The sequence below is a fragment of the Dryas octopetala genome, chromosome 8 (assembly GCF_963921425.1).
Source record: "Dryas octopetala chromosome 8, drDryOcto1.1, whole genome shotgun sequence".
Taxonomy (NCBI): domain Eukaryota; kingdom Viridiplantae; phylum Streptophyta; class Magnoliopsida; order Rosales; family Rosaceae; genus Dryas; species Dryas octopetala.
Genome location: NC_141373.1, coordinates 1,477,745 through 1,496,878, shown reverse-complemented (window position 1 = coordinate 1,496,878; position 19,134 = coordinate 1,477,745). Strand labels below are relative to the sequence as shown.

The window sequence follows — 19,134 nt, the reverse complement described above, 5'->3', positions numbered from 1 at the left end:
GTTGGTGACCCAAGAAACCCAACTTCCTCTTTTTGCTTCAAAAATCACAATTTTTTCCCTTTGTAAAGAACAACCCATTATCGCTTATATATACAAACCACAAATAAACCCATTACCAAGAAGTCAAGAACTTCCTCATCATCTCAAATTTCTCAAGTCACTTGCAAAAATGGCAGCTGTGAGGATTGAGATGGTGCTAACTACTGTCTTTCTAATGGCTCTGTGGGAAGGCAGTGTTGGCCAATCAAGTTGTAACAGTGCGATCATCGGCATGTCCCCATGCCTTAACTACATAACAGGAAATTCATCAACCCCTTCTTCCTCATGTTGCACACAGCTTGCTGGTGTGGTCAGCAAACAGCCACAATGCCTTTGTGAGGTACTCAATGGAGGTTCCTCTTCACTTGGTGTCAAAGTCAATCAGACTCAGGCTTTGGCCCTCCCCAATGCTTGCAAGGTCCAAACACCACCTGTTAGCAACTGCAAACGTAAGAAATTTAAATATTACAAAAACCCAATTTGGTATATACTATATAATCATCACTTGAAATAACTTATTAACCTCTAACCAAAATTGTGCAGGGTCTTCTCCATCAGATTCTTCCTCAGGAACACCAACTTCTCCTTCAGGTATACAATTAATTTGATTCCCAAATCCTGTTTTTTTTTTTTTTTTTTTTACAGTAGTTACTAAACTGGCATCTAAATTTTTGGCCTTCTCTCTATGTTTGCTTGCAGGGGGTGGATCAACAGATGGGGACTCATCAGATGGAAATTCTACAAAGCTGGCATTTTCTCTGCTCTTCTTCTTGCTCTTCATTGCATCATATGCTTCAACTTCCATGACCAACTAAGCTCTTCTCTTCTGCCATGAATGTAGACTCATAGGCCTATTGGGACCAGATTTCTTAGTTTTTATATTTTTCTAAGTTTGCATATTGTTATAGCTGGTTGAGCCATGCTTCTTCTTTATTTTTGAGAGGCTTAGGGGTGAGATTGGTTCTGTTTGCATTGACAATAAGTAAGATTTCTGATTTGTATATGGGGTTCACCCTCTCATGGAATTATTCAAATAAAATAGTTTCTGAATATTCTAGTTTGGTATTGACAAGCAAAATACTGAGATCATATATATTGTCTCTTTGCACCAACTAATGGAATTATGAAAAATAACAAATCAATTAATTTAATTGGTCACCACCACCACGTTTGTGTACTACTACGAAGCCTCCATCAATAATTAAGTCAATTCCATCAATATGAATTGGGAATGGAAACAACCATATCCACCACAAAATTAGGAGCTTTGACTATAAAATCTTGTTCTTTTAAGTAACCCCATCATAAAATAAGAAGAAAAAAAAAGGCCAGCTTTTATAATAAGTACTTTTGTATTGTAGGTCTTTCAAAGTGAATGCATTGCTTTTTTCACACGCGGCAGTGCAGCACACAACCGTCCTAAGATTGAACCCAAAATAACGAAAATGCCAGTGAGAAAAGTGGTGCCATCCCAATTGATTAATGTTTTGATGCCATCACAATGTAATAGCAAATCAGAAATAATAGGAAACAACTTGATATAAACAATATAACCACTAACTTGATATAAACATCAATTAACAATGTTGTATTGGAGATATTCTAAAAATGTTAGTAAACAACACCTAAGTAATAGGCAGAACATTTCATTAGTCCGTTGATATAAGAGTGCCTAAAAATTCTTGATCAGAGGCCCAAAATGACCAAAAGCAAGAGGCCCAAAACCCATTCCATTTCGCTCTCAGATCTACCCACTCGCCAGCACAACGACGCCATTTGTACATGGAGCTTGAGATTGTGAAGGCCCAATGACACCTTTCCCTATTCGATGAATTCTCCAACTTGAGTCCTCCTTATACTTGGTTGGTATACGTGAGACTGCCTGCAGTGGACAATTGCATCACAAGTTAGTACATTTTCCCTCTATCATCTTATAGAAAAGCTAAGCAACATCCACACTTGATTTGATTATTTGAGTACGTAAGCATTAGGAAATGAATGCAAAAAGCTAAGCAAACTAGAGAAAGAAGCATGCAACTAACTCCATTAAATGACATTCTTAAGGTCGGTCCCCAGCCTACACTTGTAGTTGTTTAACACATATTCTTGCTTGTATACAAAACCACACATAAACCCACTGCCAAGAACTTCCTCATCATCTCAAATTTCACAGAAATATATGTTGATGCAAATTCTCGTGAGGTAGATGCAACAACTTAGAAACGCTGATCTGGCTGATCAGATGCTTTGCTGGATGATGAAGTGGATGTTGATTAAGATCTTCCTGCAAAAGAAACAAGATCAAAGGAGATGGACCGGTGTGGTACCAGCCAAACACGCTCCGATGATGAAATCAGTGATGGTGTTTGATGGTGGATGAGGAAGAACAGAGGATGAACTTGGGAGAATAGGAAGAACAAGGCAAATGTTCTGGGTTATTCTCAGCAAGTTGGGTAAGCTCTTTGGTGAGTGGGAATTTTTGTGTAAGTGTTTTTGAGTAGATTCATAATGTTGGTTTTTGCACATATGAGTTGATATATATAAGCAAAGGAAGTCTTGATGAGTAAGATACCTGCATGTGAATGAATGGTTGCCAGTGACCCACGCGCCTGGTCAGAACTAGTTGCATGTACAGCTGCTCACCTCCTCAGCATTCAATGCTGCAATGAATGCTCCATTAAATGCAAGGTTGGAAGGTTCAGGCAAACTGCCCCAGTAGTCATGAATGCAGACTGGATATTCTATCTGTCAGAAGATTTGTGTCAGGTGCATTTAAGTGTGGCGGTTCATCCCAATGTGATCTTCCTGAGAATGGCGGCGGAGAGCCGAGCCGAACCGAACATATATCCTTATGCGTATGCATGAAGTCTATGTGTGATCGGATCGGGCATGGGATTCCAAGTCGAGCCGACCCGAGAGATAGGGGTCCCTCCAAGCCCTAACTGGCCGACGTCAGAACTTGAAAGGAGGTCACTTCGGTGCCGAGCCGAGCCGAACTGGAATGACCGTGGAAAGATAGGCACTCAATCCCCCGGAAGATCATCGGTTCGGCCCGGGCCGAACATGGTGGACCCGACATGGAGATCCGGTCCGAGCTGGCGGAGGAAGTGCTGGGCAGTGATGATGTGGAGGTCAAAGTCTGACCAGCCACGTGTCCAGCCAGGATTGGCTGTTGGATCGGTGTGGGTTTACCCACAAACAATATAGTCACTTACAAATTAAGTCACTCACTCAAGAATTAATCAATATTCAAGATGGTAGCTGTGAGGATTGAGATTGGTGCTAGCCACAGTCCTTGATGTGGTTCTGTGGGGAGGCTCTCTTGCCCAAACAAGTTGCACCAGTGCGATCATCAGCATTGTCCCCTTGCCTCAACTTCATATCTGGCAACTCATCAACCCCTTCTTCCTCATGTTGAACACAGCTTGCTGGTGTGGCCAGCAAACAGCCACAATGCTTTGTGAGGTACTCAATGGAGGTTCCTCTTCACTTGGTGTCATAGGCAATCAGACTCAGGCTTTGGCCCTCCCCAATTCTTGCAAGGTCCAAACACCCCCCCAGTTAGCAGCTGCATTGGTAAAATAAAAAAATAAAAAAAACCCCCAATTTGGTATATAATCAATGAATCATCACTTGGAATATAAGCTTATTAACCTCTAACTCTAAGCAAAATTGTGCAGGGTCTCCCTCAGGAATACCGACTTCTCCTTCAGGTATACAATTAATTTGTTTTTTTTTTTGGGAGTAGTTTCTAAACTGGCCCTACAAATTTGGCATTCACTCCATAGTCTACATATGTATATGTTGGTTAGATGGGAATTCAGCAAAGTTGGTATTTTCTCTGTTGTTCTTCTTGCTCTTCATTGCATCATATGCTTCAACTTCTATGACCAATGAAGCTCTTCTCTTCTGCCATGAATCTAGACTCATAGGTCTATTGGGTGCCATATATTTTTTTTTATTTCCTCTTTTTGCATAATTTTATAGCTGGTCGAGCCATGCTTTCTGTTTGTATTGACAATAAGGAAGATTTCTGATTTGTATATGGTGGGGTTCACCCTCTCATGGAATGATTGAAATAAAATAGTTTCTGAATTTTCTAGTTTGGTATTGACAAACAAAATAACGGGATTGATTACAATGTCTCTTGCACTAATAGAATAAAACAAATTAATTAATTTTTAATTGGTCACCACCACCACCACCACGTTTGTACTACTACGAAGCCTCCACCGATAAGTCAATTCTATCAATATGAATTTGGAATGGAAACGACCATATCAAGCACGAAATCATGAGCTTTGACCATAAAATCTTGTTCTTTAAGTAACCCCATCATAAAATAACAGGAAAGAAAAAAAAAAAAAAAAAGATCTGCTTTTATAATAAGAACTTTTGCAGGTCTTTTAAAGTGCTTGCATTGCTTTTCTCACACGCAGCACACAACCGTCCTTGTGCCCCCTATGCAAAGGCTCTCTCTATCTAATCTGTTTTGCAGTCAAACATCAATATATAGAATAGAATCACTTTTGTTGGAGGTCATTGTTTAATTTATGCATATATGCCAACCAAAGCTCCAAACATAATGAAGAAGGCAGATTTCTTTTGTTTTTTTGGGTGAGATTTTTCAACCACGTGCCATGCACGTTTCAACGTAAGATTGAACCCAAAATAACGAAAATGCCAATGAGAAAATTGAGAAGGAAAATTAGGAATATCCCTAATGGCTTATTCGGTTTTAGGGTAAACCACAAGCGCAGGTTAAGTGAATGAAACACAGAGAAAACCCAATTCCCATCCCATAACGCTCTTTCTCTCTCTCAAAGTACACATTACCTTACAAACAACACAAAACACACACAAAGCATTGATTTTGTAACTCGGCGTTTTCCTTGTAGCTCTCAAAAGGCATCCTTTTAGCCTTGGAAATCAAACGCTACCCTCTTTCTCTCCCTATCTCTTAGTCTCTCTAGAAATTTGAGCAGCAGAACCCAAATTTTAGTGTTCTTCACCCGGTCCTGTCTTTCAGGTACATCCGCTCTCTCTCTCTCTCTCTCTCTCTCTCTCTCTCTCTCTCTCTCTCTCTCCTTCTTGTGCTAGGAGAAACTGATACAATTAGAGTTGTTTAACTTGTATTAGGACCATAATTTTGCGGTGAATTGTGTAAAATTTATAGTGGACATCGAAATTAATGAATAACCCACTTCTCCTTTTGTTGAATTCGTGATGGGTTTTATGTTAAAAGTCGAGAATTGTAGTATAGCTGTTGTTCATTTACAGCAGTGGACGGTTTTTGGGCTGCATACTAGGGCTTGAGTTTCAAAGTTCTGTTCTTGTACCTAAATTGGAGGATGAATTTGATTGGTTCTGTTTTTGGGTTGAAACTAAATTTTCATATTTTTGTCACATAAGTAGTAATGCATGTGAATCAAATCAATTTGGTTGCATGAGGCTGGATCATGCAGTGATGGTGGAGTTCGATGCCCCTTTATGAATTACCTATTTTCTTTTTTGGTAATGAGCTTTAGTCTTAATATTTGAATTATGAAATCAGGTTACCATAGATCTCTTCTTTGGTACTGATGCATTTTCGTTTAGTGTATGTGAATTTCACCTTAAGCCAAATAGTTATTCCAGAGCTGAGAGTGGTGTCTGCTTGAGAATTTTTGGACAAACAACCATTTTCTTGTTTAAATGTTGTATGAGTTTGTCTGATGGGTTTGACTTCGAGTAGTCTTGTACTGGGAGATATCTTAATTGACCTGCTAGACTTCAGGTGGACTGAACACAGAAAAGTTTCTGTTGAACCTAAAAGACATTATACAGTGAAGTTTCTTTGTATGGAACATCATCTATTTAAGTTATTATATCCTGAAGTTCAAAAATTTTAAGTGTTTTTTTTTTTTTTTCTTTATTGCAGGGATTTCTGCATAGAGAAGAGAATTGTTTTGCTTACACCTTACAGAAACTGGTAAGTATAAGAGAGCGATCATACACTCATGTAGCTATATTTTGCTTTATTACAATATCATTATGACAACAAATCTCTGTGGCTCAGATTTCTAACATTGATTTTTTGTTTCTTATCTTTTCACTTAATCGTGCACTTTTACTATTTGCCTTTTTATTAGTCTACTTGGGGTTGGGGGTGGGGTGGGTTTCATATTTTCATATTAACTCTCTCTTGCTCATCTAGTGAGTATGTTTAAAGGTTACTTCATTTTAGGCCCATTTCATCTTCAGATTATGCTATAGTGATGATTGTCTTTCATATCTGTATTTGCACATAAAGGCATTGCAACATAATTGATGATGTGATTCTAGTGCTTCAGTGTTAAGAATTTTTACTGTGGACTTTGCTTTGGTCAGCTTTATGATTCCAAGACTTAAAAAGTAAGAGTTAACATTGTCTTTTGAAGTGTTGGCATTATGTGATCCTTTTCATATTCAAAAGGATGAAGCTGGACTGGATTATTTGGGTCAATCTGCAGGATTTGCAACTCAAACCAATGAATTTATTTTCTTCTAAGCATAACCTCATGTTTTGATGCTTCAGGCTGCTTCTGCTAGTGCTGCACCCAAGTAGAAACAATCACCAGTGAAGAATCATCTGAAACAGATGAACTGTGGTTATGTCTGAACTGATTGAAGGTCTCCCTGATGCTGTTGCCCTTAGGTGCCTTGCATGGGTTCCCTTCTATCTCCATCCCAAGTTGGAGCTTGTTTCTCGTTCTTGGCAAGCTGCAATTCGTAGCCCTGAACTGTTTAAAGCTCGACGGGAGCTTGGCTCATGTGAGAATTTATTATGCGTGTCTGCTTTTGACCCAGAGAACCTATGGCAGCTATATGACCCTCTTCGAGACCTTTGGATTACACTCCCTGTTCTCCCCTCTAAAATCAGAAACCTTTCTAACTTCGGTGCTGTCTCCGCTGCTGGAAAGCTGTTTGTGCTTGGTGGTGGCAGTGATGCTGTTGACCCACTGACTGGTGACCAAGATGGGAGCTTTGCAACTAATGAGGTGTGGTCATATGACCCAGTAATTAGACGGTGGACCCCATGTGCATCTATGCTTGTGCCTCGTGCAATGTTTGCGTGCTGTGTTTTAGATGGAAAGATTGTTGTTGCAGGCGGTTTCACCAGTTGTCGAAAATCAATTTCTCAAGCAGAAATGTATGATCCTGACAAGGATGCGTGGGTTCCAATACCTGATCTCCATCGCACTCATAATTCGGCATGCTCAGGAATAGTGATTGGAGGAAAGGTGCACGTCTTGCACAAGGGTTTGTCAACAGTGCAAGTCTTGGACAATGTGGGGCTTGGGTGGACAGTAGAGGATTATGGCTGGCTCCAGGGTCCAATGACAGTTGTTAAGGGAATTGAGGAAGGTCTCTATGTGATGAGCCATGGATTTATCTACAAGCAAGACAGAGAATTGAGGAAGGTCTTGGTTTCAGCATCTGAGTTTGGCCGCAGAATTGGGTTTGCAATGACTGGACTAGGGGATGAAATTTATGTGATTGGTGGGGTGATTGTCCCTGACCAATGGGTCATGGAAATCAAGCCAATGTCTGATGTTGATGTTCTGACAATTGGGGGTGAAAGACCGACTTGGCGGCAAGCAGCTCCAATGACACGGTGCCGTGGAACTATTCTTGGTTGTACACAGTTGAGAATTTAGGTCCCCATTTGTTATGTTTCGAATGTGCTCTTCTTGATGCTTTTGATTCCTGCTACAAGGAATTGGCCTTCTGCCGGCTACCTTGTTTTGTTTTATTTGTAAGGCATAAGCTTTAGCCCTGTTTCATGTTTGGATCACCAGCTTGAGTTCCTCTTGGAACTCCCATATACCAAGGTAACAGTAAAAGGCCCAGCACCATTGGAAGAGGCAACAGTTTAGTGGTACTAGAATTATATAAACTATTGTCATGGATGAAACACTTTTCTCTTCTTTCTCTTTTGTTTTCATGATAATTGAACAAAGAATCTTTTGTATCTATCTTAAATTTCTTTCGCTTATGTTTCTTTTAATGGGGAAACCTGTGCAATTACAAGCCAGGGAGAGAAAATGTTTCACAAATTCGAAAAATGGGATCTTAGTGATCTAGCACTTTGCAAGCAGTTCTTTCTTTGTACATTTATTTATGTAAATATTGCATTAGTAAATCTATCAGTTCAACTACTGGCCCTTTGAAATTCCTAATGTTCATAATCAAATTTGATAGATTCAAACTTTCTATTAAACACTTGATATACTGATATGTGCTAATCCTCATTGAAACTTGAAAGCAGAGATATCCAGAAAAAAAAAAAAAAAAACAGTGTTTTTGGGTTCTTAGTTTTTTTTCTCTTTTTATTTTTCAGCCCACACACAATTAGATGGACTTTTAGAAACCCAAAAGCTAAACCCCAAGTCTGGTCTGAACCGCAAAACCCTGAAGAGAGCGAGCGCCAAGTGCCAACAGAACCTTCTCTGAGCAAAAATGGAGGACGCTTCGATGGAACACGGAGAAACCAACAAGGACACGGAAGTGGCTCCTGCCCTAATTGCGGTCCACCCGACCCAGAATTCCGTCGCAGTCGCCGTCGGGTCGGACCTCCGCGTCTTCGACCTCCAGTAAGCTATCTTACCTTAATCTCGGTGCCTGGTTCGGTTTTCATTGTTGATTCGGATTCAATAAGTAGCTTCATTGAAATACGGTTCAAGTCTGAGTTCATGAAGATTAAAGGGGACGAAGTTTTGTTTTTTAACACAATTTTGTATGTCTCCGTATAGTGTCACTTTGGTCAAAATTTGAACTTTAACCTCTCTTGGAAGCAAAAACAAAATACGTTTCTTATTATATTTTTGTAGTTAAATGTCTGTGTAAGTCCATGTGAAGCTTAATCAATTTGAACAAAATAATTACTTTATGTTGTGGTTCTTTGACAGTGGCGGATGTGCGGTTTCTTTGGTAGATGATTCTGGTGGGTCTCTTCATAAGGATTCCATAAGAGCCATTAGTTACGGTGCAAATGGAAAGCTCTTTGTGTCTGCTGGTGATGATAAACTTGTCAATATATGGACCACTGAATCTTGGCGCTGCATTACTACTGTGTAAGTTGTTGAAGTCTCCTATGACTTTATTGGTAGTAAATTTAAAGGGTACCCTTGGAGGTAATTTTGAGGATGATATTTCATGGATATGCATGCGATAGTACTGAAAAGGCCAGCCCTTGGTCTTGTACAACATTTGTTTCCTAACATCCAAAACTTGATGCATTGTAAGGCCACTTATTGCATCTTATCTGGTGTGGAAAACACTCAATAAAACGGTGCTCAAATTAACTTTGGTGGAACTACAAAATGGGGTGTGCCCTCAACTTGCATCTACGTTGTATTTGTTGCGCTACCATAATTTCACTGACACTTTCCATGTACCCTGCTTGTGCTAAAAGTGTCTTTCTTCCCTATGTTTCTTATATTTTCCTAACTTTTGTTATAGGTGCTCGGAGAAAAGAGTGAGTGCAGTTGCCATAAGCAACAATGGTTCCTATGTTTGCTTTGCTGACAAATTTGGGGTTGTTTGGGTTGTGGATGTGGAAGGATTTGATGGAAATCAAGCTTTTGTTAATAAGAAGGCAGCACCGCTGCTTTCTCACTATTGTAGCATCATAACAAGTCTGGTGAGTTATTTTCTATTGTTGATCTTTCTTTGTTTTCTTCTTTGAATATTAATGTTTGAATCCTTCAAACCTAACATTGTAATTTTGGCAGGAATTTTCACCAGATGGACGGTTTTTTGTTAGTGCTGATCGGGATTTCAAAATTCGAGTAATCAAACATTGCAACCCATCCAATAAGATGAATGGATATATTGTCTTGCACATAATTCACATGGTTTTGCTCTTTTGGCAGGTTACTGTGTTTCCCAAGAAGCCTTTAGCTGGAGCCCACGAGATACAAAGTTTTTCCCTTGGCCATACAGAGTGAGTGACTTTTATCTCTTCTTTATACGACAGTGGAGAAAATATATAGATAATGAAGAATTTCTTGTTATATATATATATATATATATGTATGTATAATGAAGAAGTTTTTTTCAAACAATTGCATATCCTAAGTTTTTACTCAAATTAAATGACAGGACTTTCTGTTTCTTATTAATGTTGTAATTCCACATCAACCATGTGGGTACTTAACATATTGGTGCCATTTCATGGTAGTAGATTGCCCTAACATGCCTATGTGTATAAGAAATCTTTGTGTTACTTGACATTCAGTTCTTTTCTCTTTCATGCATCTATTGGCAGGTTTGTTTCCTGCCTTGCCTTTGTTTGCACTCAGGAATGCCCCCAGGGGTTTCTTGTATCTGGAAGTGGTGATTCAACAGTAAGTAATCATAAAAACTCATGTCTTTTGAATTGGTTCAAGGTGCATCTCGTGTTCTGCAGAGCAATTAATCCATGTTGCTTTGGCAGGTTCGCCTATGGGATATTTCTTCAGGGTCTCTCCTGGATACTTGTGATATCAGAGGAAAGGTATTTCAATTGTTCTATGTTTCTCAGGGTTCCCAGTGACCTCTCTATTGTATCTGAAAGATTTTAAGTATGAATTTATATTTATTTGGCCTAAAATATTACCATGTTGTTTAGTTGTTTAGTTGTTAGTTTGATACTTAACAAGGGGTGCAACGGTCTTGTATTCTTTTCCCACAAGGATATAGGTGCGTTTGTCACCAACCTGAGGAGAGTCAGTGATGTCGCCAGAGAATTGATGGGAACTTTATATCCCATTCTATCTGCTAGATGAAGAACCATTATTTGATAGGATTTCTTTTAGAAACCAAAATGCACCATTTACTCAGCTATTTCTGTTGGCATGTTGTTTACTTGATTTCACTCTGAAGGCAGGACTTTTAGAGTCTAAAGAAATAGAAGAGGACTGCTATGCTGCTGTTACTGATTTATGCACCATCCCGGATAGTACCGTTGTTGCAGTGGCTGTCCAAAGGCAAGTTCCTAACTATTGGATTTTCTCTCTCTTCTCTTATAATGGAGTTCTCCGTTTTGATCTCATTAAGATATTTCATTGTAGCTTGCAAGGAATAATATTGCTGAGCTGTGATATTTCTGCTCAAACACTTCATGTTGCCAAGGTAAGGACCTCAATTACTCAAGTAATATTAACAATAAGAATGCAACTCCACCAAAGGAGAATTTTCCTGTTATCAAGCACCTTCAAATGAATTTATTTTACAAAAATCTTTCCTTAGACATCTTTCATCTTGTATGACATTACCATTGATTTTTGTCATTAGTCCTTGTTAATCCCCTTAGCCATAATCCAATTGCAGAGATACAAGTTGAAGCTTGATCCTAAGTCCTAACTACCCCATTAGCATAAACTATGGCTACCAGCTAAAATTGCTGATGTGTTTATCATGACGAGCGCACAAAGTGGCTATTAACAATTGTTGTGATTTAAACAGGTGGTTTCTATCAAGGGAGAGACCTTTATTCCTACAAGCTTGGGGACTAGCTTTTCCTCGGGATTATTGTGGATGGTAACTGGTGCCTCTAACTTGCGTGATATTCAATTCCCCTCGTTGGCCCGTGTCAGGGTTATCTCTGGCTTTAAGGAAAGCAGTCCTGATTCTGTTCAGCATGGACCAACTGTTTTGGAAGATGATGATATCCCTGGGGGTGGGAAATTGCTTGAGAAATTACAGGGAAGAGTGTCCTTTGATGAAAAGATTTTCTTGACAGCATCTGAGGCTTTGAAAACATCCATGAGCAATTTGTTAATAAAAAAGCAGTACTCTACAGAGAAACGAGAATTTCGAAAGAGAACTAGAAATGATAAGAAAAACAAACAGTGATGGCATTCCAGCAATGGTAAAAGGTCCTCTTAAAACTAGTTCTGAGAGTTGGTCCTAATTTGACTATTTGTAGTTCTCTTAGCTCTTTGTACTCCTAGTGATTCTTTTTTTTTTCCTAAAGCTTGGTAAGAAAATGGTTGTATTATTCTAAGATATTAGTAAAGCTGTACTTTCGCAATTTGCAATCAATTTGAGATAATTGCAGATAGGTTGTATTCAAGAGATTGCTTTTAAGTATAATGCTTGTTTCCTGGTGAGACATAAGTGCAACTCACCCCTGTGACATTGCATAGAATAGTATTGGACCATTGGTACAATGTTGAATGTTGAATGTTGTATGATTTATCAGTAGAGTGGAACCTATGTGGTACTGGGCTACAACTTTTTAAAGCCATACGGTCAAAATCAACAGGTGAAGATCAATGCTAATTATGCTATGGCCTGATTTGGTTGGTTTGGATTATAGCTTAATTTTAGAAACCAAATTTTCTACCTAACCCTGCCTAAATTCCGGATGTTGATTATTAGAAGAAAAATGAATCAATCTGAAACCATTCAAAATTAAATTTAACATATATAGATATCTTCCACAATTAATACCCACTGCAATATTTAACTCATCCAATCTTCCCATTAACTAATTAACTAAGAAAATAGATTAATTAACCTTGGATTCTTCATCTCAACTATGACCTCGAAATGGGCTAGAGATTTTCTTTTAGGAAATAGTCTCTTGTCCTTGATGGTCCATTGAAGTGATTGGGCATTGCAATAGCTTAACAGGCCCTCACCAAACAGAGGAACAAATGCCAAAGAAACATCGTCTGGGAATTGTCTACTTTTATGTTCATCCACCTAGTGTTTCAAACATTTTATAATTAATTATCCATTCCTGGGCCCATCTTAATTACTTGGCTTTTCTTCCAACCCTCAGGACTCAAACCTCAAGCTTATCAGTTTATATCAACTTTCATCCTTGGTCAAAAAGTTGATTATCCTAATCATTCCTAAACTACCAAAAACAAAAGTTGATTATCCCATGTACCAAAAAGTTGATTATCCTAATGCAATACGCCACTAAAACAAACTTGGACCCCATTCTTCCACCTCATTGCCCTCTTTCATTTCTCTCCTCCCACAGGGCAATGGCATATCATATTAATCATGTCTTGGTAAATTAGTTTACTTAATCCAATAGCTAAGTTTTCAATCCTTGTTTTATGGGATAATTAAAGGTCTATTTCAGTCTACTTGCTGCCAACCATTACGATGATCCATCCTCCTAATCTTATAATGAATGACACATTTCAGTGCCTTGAGGAATTGAGGAAAGGCCAAGTGCCTCGGTCAATAGACCAATAATATGGTCTACTATTTCCTGCACCGAAAATTATTGTCTGACAACATCATCTTGTTTGAAATCATGTAATGGCACTTGGCAATTGGCATGATGAAAACGACCTCAACGTGTAATTGTTTGATTGCAATAGTGGGGTCACTTTGCATTTAACCCTAGCGATCAAGACATCTGAAGTGGTTCGTTATCCATTCCTGACTTGGATGATGCCGCGCGTGTGCCACACATGACGACTAGGAGGCTAGGAGCCATACATGCCACCTACTTTCTTTAACATGTAGTTGGTGGTGAGGACCTATCAAATTGAACAAGGAATGCTTGAGTGTAAAATTACACTAAACTGTAAGTCGAATTCATAGTTTAACAACAAGTTAGGTATTTCAAGTGCTTAGAATTAATTTAAGTGATGAGGGTGAATAGGATAAGAGTTAGAATTAGACTAGATTCAAGATTCGATTTTTTCCAATATAACAAAAAAAAAAAAACAAATCAAATAATTTCCAAAGACAAAAATCATCTTAAACTTGTTAGTGATCTATTTGAAAATTTCAAATTTAATAGAATAATTTTATTGAAAAGTTACCTAAGAAGTGGATAGTATGGTGACATAAACACCCCATTGGTGATTACCATGAATATTAATCCTTGAGGATATAGATGTAGAATAGTATGCTTGTTTAGCATCAAAATGTGTAACAAGGAAGCTAGATAGGAAGCTTTTTGGTCATAAAGAACCTTTGCCATTGTCTTATTTTTTGTGTGTGCTTTGGTTTATTGGGGAAATAATCTAAGACTAACCCATGTATACAAATAATGTTGTTTCCCACACGCGCGTGATATGACTCTCTTATGATGTTGTTGGTTACAGTACAAAGTGTCAATTCCGAAGGCCGAGCCCACATTTGGTCACAACCCCAAAGTGTCAAAACTGGGCCCAAGAGTTGGGTCGGATTATAAAGCCGAAAGGATTAGCCCATATCAGGGCCCACAATCTGCATTGGGATGGTGTCTGAGTGGTGTTAAAAAGCGGCCCCTACCAGTTAACGTAACCAATGGCAAGGAGTTGGATCTTTGGGATGTGTAGTTGTACGTCTCTGTTACTGTTAGCACTCTTTTTTTTTTTTTGGCCAACTGTTCCTGTTAGGCTGTTACTACTTAACTGTTTTATAAGAATCCAAATTGGACACTACTTGGGTCACCCCTTGGGGGTACCCCAAGGTCACCCCTCCCCCAAAATAGCAATTTCGGTAATGCCGGCGCATGATCGGAACCGTTCACTTTTTACATCACATATTATAGATTATCTCTGCAAAAAATCAACTCAATCGGAAATCGTTTAATTATATAACTGTTGTTGATTAAATAGAAAAAATTAACGGTTTGGCCAAAAAATCACTCTTTAATTGAAAACCATCAATTTTTTCTACTTAATTGACAACAGTTATATAACCAAACGATTTCCGATTGATTTGATTTTTTGCAGAGATGATCTATAATAGGTGATCTAAAAAGTGAACGGTTCCGATCATGCACCGGCATTACCGAAATTGTTATTTTCGGGGGGAGGGTGGACCTTGGGGTACCCCCTAGGGGTGACCCAAATATTTTCCATCCAAATTTCTTCCTAATCCGTTACTCTCAGTGGACCTCGCCGGCCCGCCCCACGGGTACGTCAGTTTTTATTTCTCGGGGCCCCACTTATCACTTATTTGAGAGCTAAAAGACAAGTAAATCTAAGAGAAAAACTTCAATGAAACTGTTATATAGGTTTATTTTGTATGGCGCATATCACATGACAAGTTAAGTAAGGAGAGAAATACATACATAAAATATATAGGACTGTTATATGAAAATTTGTCTTATCATGAAATTTTGTTTGTTCAATTACACCATACCCAAGCCCCTCAAGATCAACTGGTTTTTTCTTATGATTTATGATAGCAATTAACTATTAATTTAAGTGTTTTTTTTTTTAAGTCCAAAATGAAAAATGACTTGATCAGTCGGTCCACCTGTAAAACACGGTGACAAGTTGGTCTACTTTAATGAGTCAAGCGCTCGACAAATTGTCACTATCTGACAGTAGTAATCATTGTTACTGTGCGACATTAGTTATTTAAATTATAAAAACTCTCTATAAATTGTTACTGTGTGACAGTGACAATTTAAAAATAAATAAAAAAACTCACTGAATACTCGGAGTAAAAAACACGGAACAAAACATAACTTAAAATTTATTTGTACAAAATGGATCTATTCATTATTTTAACTTTTAAGTGAGTTTGTTTATCATTAAGAATTGTAAAACATATTTTAGAATAATTTACTTTTTATTTAATAAGATTTTTCTTCATCGGTTAAATAAGTTCTAAATTTGAATATCCATTGTCTTAGATTAAAAATAATAAAAGTGATCGACGGTTAATTAAGCAGACTATATGATATGTGATTGTAGATAAAATAAGTCAACTTTTGACCATCAGCACAAGAAGAGTGTTTAGAAAGCACTTTCTAGTTGCTGACTCAGTGTACGAGTTTTATTACCAAAGTCGGTGGCATTTGTGCTTTAAATTACACCTTAATCCTTATCCAAAGCCTAATCGTATTTTCAAGAGAGAGAGAGAGAGAGAGAGGTAACCAGAGGAATGAGGATAGAAAATTATTTGGACCAAGTTATCAATGTTGTAAGGACACAGAGTCAGGCCCACGTGGCCTCTAGAAAAACTTCTTGTACTTGGGGTCCCTACTCCCCAAGCTAAAATCAGAAAAATAACATATAACTGACAACATTCAAAGCAGTGGGAGTTGCATGCAGGGTAGAGGCAAAACTATGCATTTTTAGACTTACATTTATATGCAAAAACTCACCACAACCCATGTGAGAGAGATTATCAATTTTTATTTATTGACGTAAAAAAAAAAAAAAAAAGAACCCACATCAAACTTTTAAAGTATTACCATAAAACATCTTCAGCTCAACAGTCTAAATTGTCTAATTGAAAAGGGCCAAAAATGGTACAATTTTGGGTTCAAAGTTCAAAGTTTAAACAAGTACTAATATATTTTAACCTTAAACCAAGGTTAAGTAAGTAAAAGGGTGTGAGTGGTAGAACAGCAGCACCAATAATTTGTGCATAGTGATTAGAGGATATCAAAATCAATCAATGAGCTCAGCATTTCCTATGAGTGCGTGCGTTTATTTCTGCATTCATAACTGCACAGTGTGCACGGTTAGACTTTAACACGAAGTCCAAGTGTAAGTGACGACAAAAAAGCTCCAGAGTCCATGAGTGAGAGGCTCTTTTATAGAAGGACAAATTTAATCTAGCAAGACTAGCATTTCTCTTTGATCTAATCTGTTTAGAAAGAGAGTTTTAATTTTTATTTATTAAAATAAAACTCATAATTTCTGGGTTCTGAGGCTGTGTGGTCAAACCCACCAATTCTCATGCACACGCCTTCCTTTTTTTATTTCACACTCAAACCCAATTCTTCCCTTTAAAACTGAGGGCCATTTCTTTCTCATCTTTCACTTTCTCTGTTTGCCAAGTTGCACATTCTTGGCTGATTGAAACTGAATAAAGAGGAAGTGAATTTGATGGCTAGGATGGGAAAAAACCCACTAGCACAAAAGTGAAGCATAGAAGGAGAGAGCAAAGCTTTATATAAATATTTCTTTCTTGCTTTCTATATTTCATTTACTTGATTGTGATGATGGCTCTTTTTTCATAGGAAGTAAACAAAGCATTTATGCCAATTCTGCCTGAGACAACAGGGCACATACAGACACTTCTTTTGCTGTAAATTGCAGGGCTGCAAGCAAACTATTCTATCTTATGTCTGTGTTGATCACATGGCTTGCATGCGGGTTGCTATGATGGGAAATTGAGTCTTGTTATGTTGAAAGAAAAAAGGAAAACTGAGGACACCAACTTGTTTGTTTTACTGCTTGTTTTTTAGCAGTCTGGCATGGAGGCTACAGAGATTTAGGACACCCTTCAGAGAGTTTCTCTAACAGTACTGTATTTTATTTTATTTTTGTTCACTTTTGCTTTTGTTGATTTATTTTTTTATGCTTGGAGAGCCATGCATTAGTGCTTCTTGAAGAAAAAGAGAGCCTTTAATTTCTACTTTTGAAACCCAAAAGTTGGTTTTTGAGAGCAATTCAATCGTGGTTTCTTGGTGAGAGTTTTCTATTCATTTTGGGTAAGTTCTCAAATATCTTAACTCTGTTATCATCTCTGCGTCACCCTATTTTGTATGCATCTAACACGTACGGCAATCTTTGATTGTTTCTTTTTCTCCTCTTTGGCAGTGATCAATTTTTTTTAACTTTTCTGGGGCTGAGAATCATTTGCTTAAGAGTGAGTTATGCTGAGGAAGAGATCTAGAGCAGTGACCAGCAAGCAACCTTTAATGGCTGATCACAGCTCTCAACCATCTCCAACACACCAAAACTTTACCAAAGTTCCATCTTTCTTTGGTTCTCCAAGATTCAGAGCTTTCACAATAAAGGGTCATTCTGAAACTGATGCTTTGATAAGTCCAACTTCAATCCTTGACACCAAGCCATTTCCTTTTGGAACCCCCCCATTTTCATTTGATAAAAGCCAACCCATATTTCCAAAAGTTAATTTATCAGGAAACAAACGCTCCTGGGACAAATCAGAGGCAAAAGGCATTGGTCTTGCTCTAGTTGACACACTTAATGACCAAAATTTTGAAGAGAATACTTCTAAACCCAGTAATGGGAAGGTTCTGTTTGGAACTAAGCTTAGAGTTCAAATCCCTCCCTTCCCTGCAGCCTCTTCTCTTTCTCCAACTGAGACTCCCAAATCCCCAGATAATTTTGAGATCAGTAATCAGAATTCCCAATTACCAACAAAAGGGTCTGCCAAATCCGACATTCAAACAAAGAATTCTCCTCAGGTTATCACAGGGTGTGCCTCAGTGAGCGAAATGGAGCTTTCTGAGGATTACACATGTGTGATTTCTCGTGGACCTAATCCAAGAACAACCCACATATTTGATAACTGCATTGTGGAAAGCTACTATACCTTATCTGATAAGTCCAACTCTGCATCTGAGAATTTCCTTAGCTTCTGTTACACATGCCAGAAGAATCTTGAGCAGAAGAATGACATTTACATTTACAGGTAATCTTTCATCAATGATTGAAGTCTTCAAGCCTTGATGGTTCATCATTGGGTGAACTAGTACATAGATATTTCATGTTTGGTAATTATGTAGTAGTGTGCTGAAGTCCCAAGTCTTTCATTATTTTTATATGCTATTGAAGATGAACATAGTGGCTTATTTTACATGCTTCTTTCACAAGAACTAATTGTTGAACTCTGTCATGCAGAGGTGAGAAAGCCTTTTGCAGTCGCGAATGCCGCTACCAAGAAATGCTCTTAGATGAAGCTGGGAACACAGAATTTGATGAAGCTCTGAGGAGTTGTTCTTGAGTTCTCTCTCCTTTCTTTCTCTCTTCCTGTTTCGCAGTTTTCTCAAGGTTCAGCATCTACAGGAGGATAACCAGTGCATTATTGCTTCAGTATCAATTTTCCCATTCTTGAATATTATGATCCCCTGGGGACGATTGATTTTAGAGACCAAAACCTGTTGTTAGATCTCAAATTTTATTTTGTCTTTGGCTTTTAGTTTACCCTCTCCACTGCAGATAAAGATAAGAGAGGATGAGATATTCTAGGTTGTAGAGTTGATTTTATTTAATTGATAAGACTTATAATTTGATTGCCCCCAGGCTTTTCCCACAGTTTTTGGCTTTCAGTACAAGATGAATTTGATGGTGTATTACTAAATAAAAAAGGAATTATTCAAGGGAATAGATCTAAACTTAAATTTCTTTGCCAGAG

The 19,134-nt window shown here is 38.0% G+C and overlaps 4 protein-coding genes across 4 annotated transcripts; all 4 read left to right on the top strand.

Annotated features, from left to right (window-relative positions):
• The first annotated feature begins 139 nt into the window (after positions 1-139).
• LOC147275777 (non-specific lipid transfer protein GPI-anchored 5-like) lies at positions 140-854 on the top strand. Its single transcript, XM_086255122.1, has 3 exons — positions 140-488; positions 583-630; positions 739-854. The coding sequence occupies exons 1-3, from the start codon at positions 170-172 to the stop codon at positions 852-854; spliced, it is 483 nt and encodes a 160-aa protein (XP_086111248.1). The 5' UTR covers positions 140-169.
• Positions 855-4,794: 3,940 nt separating this feature from the next.
• LOC147275776 (Galactose oxidase/kelch repeat superfamily protein) lies at positions 4,795-8,199 on the top strand. The gene is made up of 3 exons (XM_086254325.1): positions 4,795-5,068; positions 5,960-6,010; positions 6,596-8,199. Exon 3 carries the CDS (start codon positions 6,672-6,674, stop codon positions 7,716-7,718), a length of 1,047 nt encoding a protein of 348 aa, XP_086110451.1. The 5' UTR covers positions 4,795-5,068; positions 5,960-6,010; positions 6,596-6,671; the 3' UTR covers positions 7,719-8,199.
• A 203-nt stretch (positions 8,200-8,402) lies between these two features.
• On the top strand, positions 8,403-12,241 carry TRM82 (Transducin/WD40 repeat-like superfamily protein). The gene is made up of 10 exons (XM_086254689.1): positions 8,403-8,654; positions 8,970-9,134; positions 9,523-9,703; positions 9,795-9,851; positions 9,936-10,006; positions 10,331-10,409; positions 10,499-10,558; positions 10,927-11,030; positions 11,115-11,175; positions 11,509-12,241. The coding sequence occupies exons 1-10, from the start codon at positions 8,521-8,523 to the stop codon at positions 11,896-11,898; spliced, it is 1,302 nt and encodes a 433-aa protein (XP_086110815.1). The 5' UTR covers positions 8,403-8,520; the 3' UTR covers positions 11,899-12,241.
• Positions 12,242-16,772: 4,531 nt separating this feature from the next.
• LOC147275774 (FCS-Like Zinc finger 8-like) lies at positions 16,773-19,017 on the top strand. The gene is made up of 3 exons (XM_086255438.1): positions 16,773-17,461; positions 17,571-18,411; positions 18,621-19,017. The coding sequence occupies exons 2-3, from the start codon at positions 17,627-17,629 to the stop codon at positions 18,721-18,723; spliced, it is 888 nt and encodes a 295-aa protein (XP_086111564.1). The 5' UTR covers positions 16,773-17,461; positions 17,571-17,626; the 3' UTR covers positions 18,724-19,017.
• The last annotated feature ends 117 nt before the right edge of the window (positions 19,018-19,134 follow it).